Here is a 14,931-nt window from a genome sequence, read left to right on the forward strand (position 1 = left end):
GCGTGGGCTTTCTCTAGTTGCAGTGAGCGGGGGCTACTCTTCGTTGCGGTGCGTGGGCTTCTCATGGCGGTGGCTTCTCTTGTTGCGGAGCACAGGCTCTAGGCACGCGGGCTTCAGTAGTTGTGGCACGCAGGCTCAGTAGTTGTGGCTCGCGTGCTTTAGAGTGCAGGCTCAGTAGTTGTGGCGCACGGGCTTCGTTGCTGCGTGGCATGTGGGATCTTCCCGGACCAGGGCTCGAACCCGTGTCCCCTGCACTGGCAGGCGGATTCTTAACCACGGCACCACCAGGGAAGCCCAGGGAAGGGTTTTTAAAGGCAACATTTGGGATGAGGGTTGCAGCTCAGGGATCTTCTGATTCGTTGGTGGTGAGGCATCAGGGTGGTGCTTTGGGACTCTTAAGCATCAACCGGGTTCCAGCCAGTCTGGGGTCTACTGCTTATTGTGGTCAGCATGTAGTCACCGTCCCTCACCTGGCTGGCTTGTCTCAGTTTCTGCAGAACGATTGTTATGTATACCCCTTGAGGAGGAGCTAGGACTCTGTTTTATCACTGAACTCTTGTTGAAGCTGTCTTTACTTTTCTTGATTGACTGCTTTCCCTTTGTTTCTTCATTCTTTCACTTCCCTAATTAGTAACTGCTTGAATCTGCTCTTTGGAACTCAAGGAAGGCCTAGGAGACCAAAGCCTTTTTCTACAAACAAGAAACAGGGGACAACGAGGGGCTTTTGTATCCAGGAAGGCCCCAAAGTGCCCTACTCAGTTTTAATTTCCACTTTTCTTTGATACACCTCGATCCTGAGGGGAACAGGGGCGGGACAAGAAAGGGAATAAAGTTTTGGATTGAGAGGTTAATTATAAACTTGGCAGGGCAACTCAGTTCCAGGGGGGCTCACCCACCCCTAAAGTTCCCAGATCCTTCTTTACCAGTGGGAACCCCTTCCCTGCCCTGCCCCAGGGTCTGATGAGCCTTGACTTCCTCCATGAACTGTCTTGAGCTCTCCATCTCATCTAGGAGTTACCACTTAAGTGTCCGGGTTCTTCCTTATGCTGTACCATTTGACCCTCACACAACCTTTGACGTAAGTGGTGTAGATGAAAGAGTTCATCAGTAGTTGAGCTGGAAAGAAATGGAAAATTTTGTTTGAGCCAACCTGAGCATTATAACCCAGGAGACAGTCTTTCAGAAAGCTCTGAAAACTGTTCCACCCTTTAGAGGTCAAAACACAGGTATATACGTTTTTGAGACAAAGGGCCATACTCAAATGACATATAATTGACAGTTTACACAATCCAGATCTACATTACAAAGCACGCAGTGGGTCATGGGTCATCGTGGCCCCTTACAAGATTAAGAAGGAATGTTATCTCCTAAGGAGGTCTGGTTAATGCAGATGCACAGCACACACTAAAGAGGGGGGAGGAGGCCCAAACCGGCAAAGAAAACTTTTATGTTTAAATTTTCTCATCTTGCCATAAAATACGAATTTTATTTTCTCAGTGGCGTTGTCTCCCTGTTTAGAGTGGGGGATACTGAGCCCAGGGAGGGTGTTTGTTCATCATATCAGAGCCTCCAGAGGAGGCGGCTCCCAGCCCCAGATGCCTGCCGCCCATGCTGGACTGTTCCTGTTGGCATCTTCACCTGTAGTTGGAACTCCAAGCTGTTACTCCCTCTGGCATCAGGTGCTGCTCTTTGGCCCAAGTCTTGTGCTGCCACAGTGCAGAGCAACAGCCCCAGTGACCTTCTCTGGCTTCTGCTCTGGTGACCTTGTGGCAGCTGTCAGAGGGTTTTCCTAAAAGTCCCCTGGGGCCTGATTCTTTGAATGGACTCATCTTGATTACCTTTCAGCACAGGCCCTCAAGGCTCCAGAACTGGCTTAAAAATGCCAAGAAAAAGTAGCGGGAGTCAATCCCAGGGAAATGGCCCTGGCGGAACGAACAGGCTTAGGTGTTCAGAGACCCCCGCTCTATATCGCCTCGGCTTGTGACATGCTTTGGGACCTTAGGAAAAGGTGTGTGCATGTGGGGTTTTTGTTTTGCCTTTTAATTAAATATTTCAAAGGTAGCGAAATCTAGAGAAAAACATAGCAATGCCCTGATCATCCATAACTCAGCTTTGTTAAATCCTACCCTTTTGCCATCTTTGCTTCAGGTGTTTTAAAAGCAAACAGATCATTACAGAACTGGCTGAAGCCTCCTTCACACAGTTCCCTGACCCCATTTTCTTCCAGCCCCTCCGAGGTCACCATTATCCTGAATTTGGTGTGCATGTGTATCCACAAACAAGACACAGAACTGTTGTGCACGTTTTTACACTTTATAGAAATACTTTCATTCCTTCTGTAATTTGCTTTCTTCACTCAACATTGGGGATTTGGTTTGTTTGACTTTAAAAACTCGTTAACTTTTTTCTTTTGAAATAACTTCAGACTCCCAGAAAAGTTACAGGGTTTGTACAATGAATTCCTGTAGTACAGTCTTCATTCAGATTTACCAGTTGTCCACATTTTGTCAATCTGCTGGTTCTCTCTGTTTCCTTCATTTTTTTTTGAACCTTGTGACAGTAATTTGCAGACATTGTGCCTCTTTACACCCATATATTTCAGTGGGATTTCCCAAACATGGACATTCTCTTACCTGACCTCAGCACAAGAATCAAGATCGGGGAATTAATATTCATGCGGTTGACAGGATTTTGAGATTTAACCGTGTAGCGATTGGTTCCTACCTTTCAGCAGCTGTGCGATAGTCCAGGGCGGACTAATCACAACTTATTTATCGTTCTCTCATGGACGGACTTTGGTTGTTCCCATTTTCTCTCACTATAAATGCTTCCATTACCAATCATCTCCTTATACCATGTGCGTCCTGGGAGTGGGGCTGCTGGGGCCTGGGCTACGGCACCTCCGTCTCTTTTAGATTTTGGAAATCATTTTCAGAGCAGGTGCAACTGTCTTCATTCTCATGGAGTGCTGTACCCCGTTGGTGCTCTGGTGGCATTTAGGGGCTGAGCCATGGGCTCTCGCCTATCTTAGGCCACTTCTCATGTTGCTAGTGTTCGTAAGAGAAACAGGGCATGACCATGTGCGTGGTTACCCCAGGTAGAATAATGACCTATTGGAGGTGTTCTCATGTACCAGGCGATGCTTGATGCATGTTACATGTGGCAGGTATCACCAGCTCCATTGCACAGATGAGAAAACTGAGGCCCGTAGAGGTTTAATACCTTGTCCTAGGTCCCACGGCCAGATATGGCAGGGATTGGGACTGAGGCTGTGTGAGTCCTGGTTCCTCATCTTCAGGCTGTGCAGAGTGTGTGAAATGACCAGCACATCTCTGATTGTGAGTTTGTCGTGAGAGGGGTCCACTGAGAGGCTGCTGCGTCTTCCTGCAACATCCCCCCTCCCCCCACACCCCTACACGCCTGTCCCTGTCATCTGGTCCCTTCCCCTCTGTACAGAGGGAGTCATTTCATTTAAGAGCAGTCAGCGTGGAGGAGAAGGGAGAAGAGGGGGGTGGGGGACAGCAATGAGCAACTGTCCTCCCTCACCCTGGGAGTGTCAAGGCACGGCTGGTTCTCCGGGCCTTCAAGGTCAGAGACAGAGAAAACTCCCCTCTGGGGCTTCTGGACAGTCCAGCCCCAGCTCGAGAAGTCGGCGCCATTTCAAAAGGAGGAAGGCTTTGGGCTTCTGGAAGCTCACGATGGGCACAGGAGCCCCACCAGGCAATTCAGTTACAGCTCTTAGAGGTTTACTCTTTATCACTACAGAGATAATCATCAAGCACGGCGTGCCCTCTCATCTCATTTACGCCCAAGAGAAACCCTCTCCGCTGGTTTTACTTACTCCCCGTTTTACAGAAGAGGAAACGGGAGTCAGCGTGGTTCTATAGGCAGTTAAGCCCCTTAGCGAGTCAGTGCAGAGCTGGGCTCGGGAGGCCCCAGAGCCACCAGGTCTCCACCCTGCATGCATTTTTGTGACAAACAGATGTATTTTCACATATTTATTTAAAATGAGTTTTAATCCTGTAAGTAATGCATAATTAGCATACAAATTTGAAACAACTTCCCTACACTTCTCAGAAATAACTGTCCTTAATGATGTCTCACAGAGCCTTCAGGAAATTATTTTTGTGTATAGTTATATTTCTGTGTCTCAGTGTGCGTTTGTATATATTCCAAATGGGATAACAAACATTAATGAACGCTCTTTCTTTGCCAGGTACTACAAGGATACATATACATGGGAAATTTTTAAAATTTCTTCAAGGACTAGAATAGTGTAGAGGTTATAAACACAGACTCTGGATCCAGATTGTCTGGGTTTGAACGCCAGCTCTGCCACTTATAGGCTGTGTGACCTTGGATGAGCTATTTAGTCTCTCTGTGCCTCAGTATCCTCGTCTTTATTTTTTTATTTTATTTTATTTTTAATTTATTTATTTTATTTATTTATTTTTGGCTGCATTGGGTCTTCGTTAATGTGCGCGGGCTTTCTCTAGTTGCGGAGAGCGGGGGCTACTCTTCGTTGCAGTGCGTGGTCTTCTCATTGCGGTGGCTTCTCTCATTGCGGAGCACGGGCTCTAGGTGCACGGGCTTCAGTAGTTGTGGCTCGTGGGCTCTAGAGCGCAGGCTCACTAGTTGTGGCACACTGGCTTAGTTGCTCCGCGGCATGTGAGATCTTCCCAGACCAGGGCTCGAACCCGCGTCCCCTGCATTGGCAGGCGGATTCTAAACCACTACGCCACCAGGAAAGCCCTGTCCTCGTCTTTACATGGGACTATCAGGTATAGGGTAGGTATATTAGTTTCCTAGGGCTGCAGCAGCAAGTTATCACAAACTCCGCAGCTAATAACAATAGAATTTTATTTTCTCACAGTTCTGGAGGCCAGAAGTTCAAGATCAAGCTGTCAGCAGAGCTGGTTCCATCTGGAGGCTCAGAGAGAGAATATGTTCCATGCCTCCCTCCTAGCCTCTGGTGGTGACCATCAATCCTTGGTGTTCAAAACTCATAACTCGGGCTTCCCTGGTGGCGCAGTGGCTGGGAGTCCGCCTGCCGATGCAGGGGACAAGGGTTCGTGCCCCGGTCCGGGAGGATCCCACGTGCTGCGGAGCGGCTGGGCCCGTGAGCCATGGCCCCTGAGCCTGTGCGTCCGGAGCCTGTGCTCCGCGATGGGAGAGGCCACAACAGTGAGAGGCCCGTGTACCGCAAAAACAAACAAACAAACAAACAAACAAAAAACTCATAACTCCACTCTCTTCCTCTGCCTTCACATGGCTTTCTTTTATCTCTGTGTCTTTTTTTTTTTTTGGCCGCGCCATGTGGATTGTGACATCTTAGTTCCCTGACCAGGGATCGAACCCGTGCCCCCTGCAGTGGAAGCGTGGAGCCCTAACCACTGGACCTCCAGGGAAGTCCTCTGTCTCTCGTTGAATTTAGGGCCCACTCTAAATCCAGAATGATGTCATCTGTAACTTAACTACATCTACAAAGAGCCTTTTTCCGAATGAGGTCACATTCACAGGTGCCAGGTGTTAGGATTTGGGCCTATCTCTTTGGGGGACACAGTGCAGCCCACTCCAGTAGGTGTGAGGATGACGGTGTGCTGTGGCTACTGATGGATGAAGGGGCACGTTGCTGCCCTGATTGGCATTACCAGGGCCCCTCCTACCCTGGTGTCATTTGTATACTCAAGCATTTGTGTCATTTGTATACTCATGCACCTTGCACAAAGTGATCGGGCCGTCCCATAACATTGATTGCTGGGACCAGGTCTCTTTTTTTTGTTTTCTGTTTTTTTTTTTTTTTAGCGGTACACGGGCCTCTCACTGTTGTGGCCTCTCCCGTTGCGGAGCACAGGCTCTGGACGCGCAGGCTCAGCGGCCATGGCTCACGGGCCCAGCCGCTCCGCGGCATGTGGGATCCTCCCAGACCGGGGCACGAACCCGTGTCCCCTGCATCGGCAGGCAGACTCTCAACCACTGCACCACCAGGGAAGCCCTGGGACCAGGTCTCTTTATCTCAATACAGCCACTTGGCCTTGAAGCTGGGGTGAGGCCTGCCTGAGGTCAGGATCGTGGGTGGGATGGAGACGGCCTTTTCCTGGTCCTCCCCTTCCATCCCACACTCCCCCCAAGTTCCAGCCAAGTCTGCACAAGGGGGCCTCAGTTCTCCTTACAATGAGGCTTCATTGGAACTTTCTGAGCTGCTTCCCTGGGACCCACACAGGCAGCCCGAAGCTGGCGCCCTCATAAGCTGGGAAACGGCGGGGCCTTCTCCCATACAGGCAGCATCCAGCCAGGATGCTGCACCCTGAGCTGACCCCACACCACCTGGGTGGCCCCCTCGGGCGGCCTCTCCACCCCAGAGCAGAGCTCTCCTCTCCACCTCACCCAGGTTTCATAGGCCGGTGACCGGATGCAGCACCACGCCAGGGAGCGTGGACACACCACGCCAGATCACTCCTTCCCTAGCTGAGGCCAGGATGCTGAGCCCAGACCTTGTCCCTGTGGCCCAGGGCAAGGGTTTCCCTGGTGTCTGACCACACTGCGTCTGGGTGGGGCAGCCTGGGTGTCCACGGACAACCCGCCCCTTGAATCGGAAGGCTGTTAGGACTGCTGATTAGAGCTTATTGCTCTCCTTCCCATGAGCAAGCAGAAGGAAAACGAGTCATGGAATGATTTCTCTTTCCGGTGGAATTGCTCTAAAGTTTCTAGGCTCATTATTTTGCGCTAACAGTGCCATTAATTACCCGGGGCTCCTGGGGCTGCCTTTGCAGGGCCCTCAGCTGGATCTTGGCTGGTGAGAAGGCGGGCATGGGAGCTGGAGTGGCCGACCGTGCCAGCAGATGACGTATCCAATGTGGGCTCAGTGATGGTCCCTGGCAGTTAAAGCTGGTGTGGCCAAGCTGTTTAATAACAGTAATCATGGCAGGGAAGCAGCCTGCCCGGGTGCCGGCTCAGGGCGTTCACGTCTCTGCCATCCTGCTCGAGCCCGACAGTCCAGCCTGGAACCCCAGCATCAGCACCAGCATTTAATAGTCTCAAGTGGGCATCCAGAGAGCTCAAGTGACACGAGGCCCAAGGTCAGCAGGGACTCAGAGATTAGAAGGCGACTTCCTGGCCCCGTTTCCATTCTTTGGCCTCGTCAAAGCAGGTGTCCACGTCACCCTGTCCCTTCAGGGCTCTGCTGCTCCTGTGACCTGGTGCAAGGCCCAAGCCTCCCCTAGCCTCAGCTGCTCCTGCTCTAACGTCTAGACCTTGCTGCGGCCTTTGACACTGACAGGCTCCACTCCAAGCCTCAGGTCCTGCCAAGTCACCACTCAGGGGGCCCTGAGCAAGCCCTTGTGATTTCTGCCCTGACCCACCCAGAGGGAAAGGAGAACACTGAAAGGCTTGGACAGTTCCTGGAAAGCAATATCCTAAGAGCCTTTGGCCTCTTGAGTGGTTTAGTCTGAGAAGCAGACAGAAGCAGAAACTGAGACCCTAAGAGGGAACAGACTTACCCATGGACTTAACGAAGCTACCTAAGCCTAGTTAGTGGCAGAGAGGGAGCCAATTGCTCTCACTCCAGCTGCCGTTAGAGTCCTAACTGGCCTCTGGGGGAAGCCCTGGGCCAAGTGAGAAGGTTTTAGGATGATGATAAAGCCTTTTGGTGCCAGAGGATGTTTTGTGTTTCCACGGGAGGTTGGAAAAACCTAACAGGCCCCGAATGCTTATTTCTGGGTAATTCTGGCCTCCACTGTTTTCACTGCTTTCCCAGAGGAGATGCTGGACCACATTTCAGGGCTTGGGAAGAGGTCACATCAGTATGAGCTGGGCTGCCCTGGCCTTGAGCTCCAAATGGGACCTAATTCCACAGCCTGTGGACACCCATGGGGCTGCCTTGCTGCCCCTTCCAGACCCATGACGCCTGCAGCTGCCTGGGACACTCCTGTTGGCCTGGTGACGTGGCACACTCTTCTGTGTGGACCCAGAGGGGAAATCCATAGGAACCCACGGCCCACGCAGCATCCAGGGAGGGAGGGCTCCTCCGAAGGTTTAGAGTGGAGGCATCAGAGGAGGGAATTTTTAGCACACTGACATTGCCGGATCTCTCATCACCACACACCTTTCTAGTCTGGTCTCTGCAAAACCCAACACCGCTAGACCTGTTTCATCCCACACTTCCCAGCCTCCCCACCACCCAGAGAACCACCAGGACCCTCGCCCTCCCCTTGAGGAAATGCGCGTCCCCTCATCAGGACTCCTGGCTCCCGCTGCCCTCTGACCTCAGCAAATGATTCCACTTTTCTGTGCCTCTAACAGGGTTCATCTTGGCCTCCTCCCACCCCCCACCCCCACCCCCCGGCAGCTCCTTAACAGCCAGCTTTATCTCTGGTGCCCATGGGCAACATCAAGGGACGTGGAGCAAAGGAGAGGCACCAGCCACATCTTCCTGGCTTTATAACTAGCCCCTTCTGTCTGATTAAGGTTTTCACCCCTGCAGATATCCTGAGATTTCGTTCCTCATGTAGAAGGCAAACAGACCACACAGCCCACCCGACTCAGGATTTGAAGCACCAAGATGCTGTTCCTCCTTTTCTGGAATCCAAACTCACATGCCAGTGTGTAGGGGGTCGGGTGGAGGGAGCGTGTTGGGAACGGTCTGGAACCTCTTAGGCTGGACCTCTACTTTGTCTTGCCATTTCTCAGGCCTGTGATTCTCCTCCTTTCCCTGGGGACCCTGACGTTTTACATCCTCAGCTTGGGGGTCAGGGAGTGTCGACTGGGAGGGGCACAAGAAAGCCTTCTGGAAATGTCTGTATCAGCATATCTAATAGAAATACAATGCAAGCCACATATTTGGTTTTAAATTTTCTAGTAGCCCCACCGAAAGTAAAAAGAAATAGGTGACATTAATTTTAATAATGTTTTACTTATCTCAATATATCCGAAAATTATCCTTTCAATATACAATCAATGTAAAATATTATTAATGAACTATTTTGTGGTCTTTTTTTTTCATACCAAGTCTTTGAGATCCTGTGTGTATTTTATACTTACAGCACGTCTCAGTTCAGACAACTCACTTTTAAGAGCTGATGTGGCTAGTGGCTATGGTATTGGGTAGCACAGCTCTCTCTCTTGATCTGGGTGGTAGTTACACGGGTGTAGACATACGTAAAACTTTGTCTAACTGTATACTAAAGACTAGTGCATTTCACTGTGTATAAATTACACTTCAATTAAAAAGTGTTTTAAAAATCCTCTTCAGGGCTCTGCTCAAATGCCATTGTTTTCCTGAACCCACCCTGGGTTGGAATTAGCTACTTCCGTTGCACTGTGCTCCTGTTATATTTATTCCAATCTTGTGCTACAGCTGGTTTTTTCTGTGTATGTCTTACTCATTTTATTATAGGTGCCTTAAGGCGAAGATCACGGTTTGTTCATTTTTTTAATACCCCAAAGGGCCCCTGGCTACGTAGATGCTGAATAAATAAGCATGGTTGAAGTGAATCCCCGTTTGTTGTAAACCCCTCTCTGAGCTGGCGGCAGGACGGGCTGGTCATTTGATTCTATTCTCAGTCCTATTCCAGATGTTGGCAAAGGAAAGGGACAGGAAGAGGAGGAAGATGGCATGGGGCCTTGCCTACCAGTCACTCCGAAGAACTGCCTTCCTCTCCGGGGCATCAGCGTCCTGGAGAAGCTCGTCAAGACCTGCCCGGTGTGGCTGCATCTGGGTCTGGGCCGGGCAGAGGCGACCAGGATCCTGCACCGGGAGGCGGCCGGGGTGAGTCGGGGTCTCTCCACCTCATGGCCGGTAGGCGGGTCCGGCTGTCAGGAACTGCGCGGGCTCCCACGGAAGTAGCTGCCCTCTGGACAGCTGCCCATTTGCTCTCTTTTCTTAGGTTTTATCAGCTTTTCGACCAGAACTCAGGAGCAAGGGACTGGTGGGAGGTGTAGTTTCTGCTCTGGGGAGCAGGTGTCCCACTGGGGATGTACGGCTGGCGGGGGCTCTCTGGGCGTATGGGTGCCCGCGGCAGGACTGGCACTTTGAGAACTCAGCCAGGCATCCAGGGACTAGAGAGCATCCGAGCTGAGCCGGAGGGAACTGAGAAATCATTTTACACCCCCTTATTTTACATGTGAATATGAGGGGCTGTGTAATGGAATTGAAAGTGTTTTGTTTTGGAGTCAAGCTCTGTGAGTTGGGAAATGGCTTAAATTTTTTGAGCCTCACTTTTCTCACTTTGAAATGGGGCCATTAATAGTATTTTCCTCCTCGTGGTATAAGCATTAAAGAGGAAGATAGATGCCACGCACCACGCATTTTCTCTTACGTGCTACTTCCTTTAAAATTGTTTTTAATTTGTTTAATTTTAAAAGTGATACATATAAGTATTTACTGTAAAAAAAAATATCAAGCTGGACAGAAGTGATAAAGTAAGAAGTAAAGTGTCTGATAAAGGTCTCTGCCACCCACTCTTTTTCACCTAACCTATTTCCCAGAAGTCTTTTTTTGTTTGGGGCTTTTTAAAAATTGAGGTGAAATTCACATAACGCAAAAGTAGCCATTTTTTAAGTGCACAATTTAGTACATTCACAAGGTTGTGCAAGCACCACCTCTATCTAGTTCCAAAACATTTCATCACCCCAAGATAAAACCCCGTATCCATTAAGCAGTTACTCCCCATTCCTTCTTCCCCTGGCCCCTGGTAGCCACCGGTCTGCTTCCAGAAGTCATTTCTGCTGGGCGTGTGTGGCGTATCTGTTCATTCATCTTCCATGCAGACACCCACATTTGTAACAGCTAGCATTCACCAAGCACTTTACTGTGTTCTGGGCACTGTCACATGTATTAGCACAGTTTATCCTCACAGCAGCCCTCTGAGGTAGGTAATACTAATATACCCATTTCACAGAGGAAGTAACTGAGGTACAAAGCAGTTAAGTGACCTCCCCCAGGGGACACAGCGATCGAGTGCCTGAGCTGCCTTTTGAACCCAGGCAGTCGGGGAGCTCCCGTGCTGTATCATACACACAGGTTGTATTTGACCAAGATGGAATTGCATCTTATAGCCATTTTTTGCTGTTCTGACCTTCAGTGTGGTATGTATCGCTACACTGTTTCCGGGGGATAGTCCAAACTCCTAAACACAGGGGGCTCAGGTAGTTAGCAGACTAATTCATCTTGGACTAGATAAAATCCATCAAATCAGCAGTTGTACCTGAACTTTGGAATTACTGGAACTCATGGGGCCTCCAGCAAAGTCCCACAAAGTCCCACAGAGGCTCCTGCCATAGTGAGTGGGGACCGTAGAGGCCTAAAGACCCAGCTGAATCCCTCCGGGGCCAGGGGAGGCCTCCCCCGCACCGGGCATGGCCCCAGGGTCAGCCTGGGGGAGGGTTGGGGCGAGGGGTGGGGGGCGTGGCAGGGAGACGCATCCTCAAGGAAACAAGATCTGTTGTTTCATTCCTCCCCACCTAAAGGCTTTCAGTTTCGAACTGCCTGAGGCTTTAGAGCAGATTATGAAACTGCATAGAAAATAAAATCAGGGATTCATACCAGCAGGTGTTCCAGTCGGTATTCCCAGGCTGCAACCCCAGCTGGTTGCACTCCCCTATTAGGATCTGAGGGGATTAGCATCCCACCCTTCTTGGGAGGATGCAGCTGAGAAACAGGCCCAAGCGCAAGGTTGTGGTGCTGAGGAATGGCCATTTTCTGGACCTTACTTGGTCATCAGGAGAGGTGTGTCCAGGCATGCGTGTAGATGGGGGTGGACCCGACAGTGAGGACCGTCCCGGGAGATGGCAAGTGGGTCTCCAAGGTGAGCTGCACTGGGTGTAAGTCATGCCCGCTTTGTCCAAAGGTTCAATACTCTCTTCAAAAAGCTTACGACAAGCCCAACTCAAAACAACAATAGTGGTTCTGTGTGGAGATGGCTTATTAATGGCAGGCCCTGTACCAAGTGTTGTATGAACATCATCTCATTTAATCCTCACAATAATCCTGTGAGGTGGACTCTGCCATTATCCTCATTTTACTGATAATGAAACTGTGGTGAAGAAGAGTGCCCTTGGGCTTCCCAGAAGCAGACCCAGAGCTGAGGATCTGGGAGGTGACCCCAGGGGACACCAGTGGGGGAAATAAGACAAGGAAGGGAAGGCAGCTAATAAAAGGTATGTGTTGGGCTTCCCTGGTGGTGCAGTGGTTGAGAGTCTGCCTGCCAATGCAGGGGACGCAGGTTCGTGCCCCGGTCTGGGAAGGTCCCACATGCCGCGGAGCGGCTGGGCCCGTGAGGCATGGCCGCTGGGCCGGCGCGTCCGGAGCCTGTGCTCCGCAACGGGAGAGGCCACAACAGTGAGAGGCCCGCGTACCGCAAAAAAAAAAAAAAAAAAAAGGCATATGTTGATGCAGGTTACCCCTGGGGGCAGTGGAGCTGGCTTCTGCTGGGGCACTTTGGGAGCCAGGGTAGAACACACATCTCAAGGTCATTCTGCCCAGAGGGCTGAGGGAGCTGATATTATCCACTGACTGCTGATAGCCATTGGTTCCAGGCGATGGGGGATAAGGATTCATGTTCCAGCACCACCTCTCTGCTCTCAGTATGAGAAGATCTGACTCTGGCCAGAAACAGCCGGTGAGCAGAGTGATGCCAAGCTGGCTGTTGGAAGCAGGACTGGGGTCCACTAAAAAGAGTGGGCAGGGCCCCAGCAGTCTCTATCACTGGGAGTGAAGTCACCTGCCCAGGGTCACACAGCTAGTGAGTTACAGGGCTGAGATTTGATCCCAGTCTTGGTTAAGCCAAAGCACGCCCCTCAGAAGGGTGAAGGTTAGTAGCCAGAAAGAAAAAGAAGTAATTTTTTTTTTTTTTTTTTTTTTTTTTTCTTTTTGCGGTATGCGGGCCTCTCACCGCTGCGGCCTCTCCCGTTGCGGAGCACAGGCTCCGGACGCGCAGGCCCAGCGGCCATGGCCCACGGGCCCAGCCGCTCCGCGGCACATGGGATCCTCCCAGACCGGGGCACGAACCCGTATCCCCTGCATCGGCAGGCGGACTCCCAACCACTGCGCCACCAGGGAGGCCCAGAAGTAATGTTTTGAGGTCAATCAATACCAGATGGGTTTGGGTATAAGACACGTTTTTAAAGATGGATAAAATCTGATCTTACCACTGTCCTCTCAGAGGGTCTGGTACGGGCTTCATGCATGGATATGAATGGGAAGGCATGGGGAGGGGATGTCTCAGTACTGGGTAAAAGGCAGGACAGCGAGTGACCTAGAGGAGGCGGGGAGCCTGTCCAGGTGGGCTGATCTGGGCAGACTTCCTGGAGGAGACAGTTGCTGAGCTGGGCCATGCAGGATGGATGGGCAGGATTGGGATGGGGGTGGTGAGTGGGTGGATGGGTGATGGAACAGCCCAGGCTGAGCCCCAGAAGTGGGCATGAGCTGGGCTGGGGCACACGGAGAGGGAAGAGAGCATGACTGCAGGGATTGGAGCCAACTGGAGTCGCTGGAGGGCAGCACCAGGAAGCATTCATTGCCTTGCAATGCCAGCATCTGGCTCAGGCTTGGGTGCAGAGTATGTCTGGCTTTGGGTGTTCGTTAGAACAAGTGAATGAAGGATGGCAGGGAGGATGGGGCTGGTTCTGGGGAGCTGGCAAAGCCGGGCCAGTTGCTCAGGGCCTGCCTGCAGTGAGGGACAAAGGTCATGTGGCTGTGTTTACTTTCCAGGTGAGCACACAAGGCTTTAAGCCTTCATCCCACGTTCCGTGGCTGCAAGAGGCCCAGACACCTCTTCACCCCAAGTAGGTGGAGGTACCCAGGTCGCTATTTTATAACTCAGGGGCTGAGTATAGAAAACAGAAAGCCTCAGGCTGGGTCCTGAAGTGACACCCTTGGCCAGAGCCTTGAATCTAATCCCAGGAGTGAGACCACAGGCTACTGTTAAGACCGAAGGTGACGGGCTGAAAGAGGTTAGCCGGGCCCTTCCCGCTATTGCCCCCTTACTCTCCCTCTGAGACCACAGGGACTGGGTCAGCCCCGAGGACAACAAAATTGGAGGAGATGCACCTTCTGTTCAACTCTCCGCCCTCACACCCCACTCCTCCCTGTGAGCTTCTGTATTTTCAAGCAGAAAGCAAAGCCCTAAAGCTCATGCTCTGATAAAAGACTGGCCAGCTTTTACCCAAAGTTGTTCTTTGCATGATCTCATTGATCCTCACAGCGACTTCTATCTGGTTGGTCTTATTAGTGTCCCCATTTCCAGATAAGGATATGAAGGCACAGAGAAGTTAAGTCACGTGCCTGAAGTCACACAGCTAGTAAGAGCAGAGTCTGCATAGTATGATCTTCAGGAGATGCTGGGAAGGCCCTTTGCTGCATAATATCACTCTCATGGAACTGTCTGAAATTCCACCCGTGCAATGGCTTCATCGTTTTTAAGATATAGACACTGGGTAGCCCCCAGGCTGTGAGAGTTCAGAGGGTCCTCAGAGATAACCTGGACCCACCCCTCATGGCACCAGTGAGAGACAGTGCTTCATCATGTCTGGGGCCAGTGGTCAGGAGACTGGAGATCCAGCCCCTTTGTCCCACATATCTGTATCACCTTGACCTTGTCCCACCCCCTCTACTACTCCCCATCTCCTGCAGTCTGCTTCTCTGATAAGGTTCTGGGAACATATTGGCCCATTTTTGATTTGTGTGTATCCAGAGCAAGGCAATCAAAAGCCATCTTTATTCATTCTGCACCCAAAGGGTGGGGTGTTTTTTTCTTTTAGTTTTATTTTAGAAGTTTTTGATTTATAGAAAAGTTTCAAGGACAGTACAGAGAGTTCCCTTACGTACCTCTCACCCAATTCCTCCCACTGTTAACATCTAACATGAGTATGGTACATTTGTCACAATTAATGAACCAGTATTGATACATTAGTATTAACTAATGCCCATACTTT

General features: G+C 50.8%; 1 protein-coding gene across 3 annotated transcripts in view; it reads left to right on the forward strand.

The window, feature by feature from the left end:
* RIN3 (Ras and Rab interactor 3) overlaps positions 1–14,931 on the forward strand; it is a 123,984-nt gene that overhangs the window by 29,353 nt on the left and 79,700 nt on the right. For all 3 annotated transcript variants that reach the window (XM_081230316.1, XM_081230315.1, XM_081230314.1), the window contains exon 2: positions 9,562–9,766. In XM_081230316.1, coding sequence (XP_081086442.1) covers positions 9,562–9,766 — 205 coding nt within the window. The remainder of the gene's footprint in view (positions 1–9,561; positions 9,767–14,931) is intronic.

This window comes from Mesoplodon bidens (genome assembly GCF_964165515.1).
Source record: "Mesoplodon bidens genome assembly, chromosome: 3".
Taxonomy (NCBI): Eukaryota; Metazoa; Chordata; class Mammalia; order Artiodactyla; family Ziphiidae; genus Mesoplodon; species Mesoplodon bidens.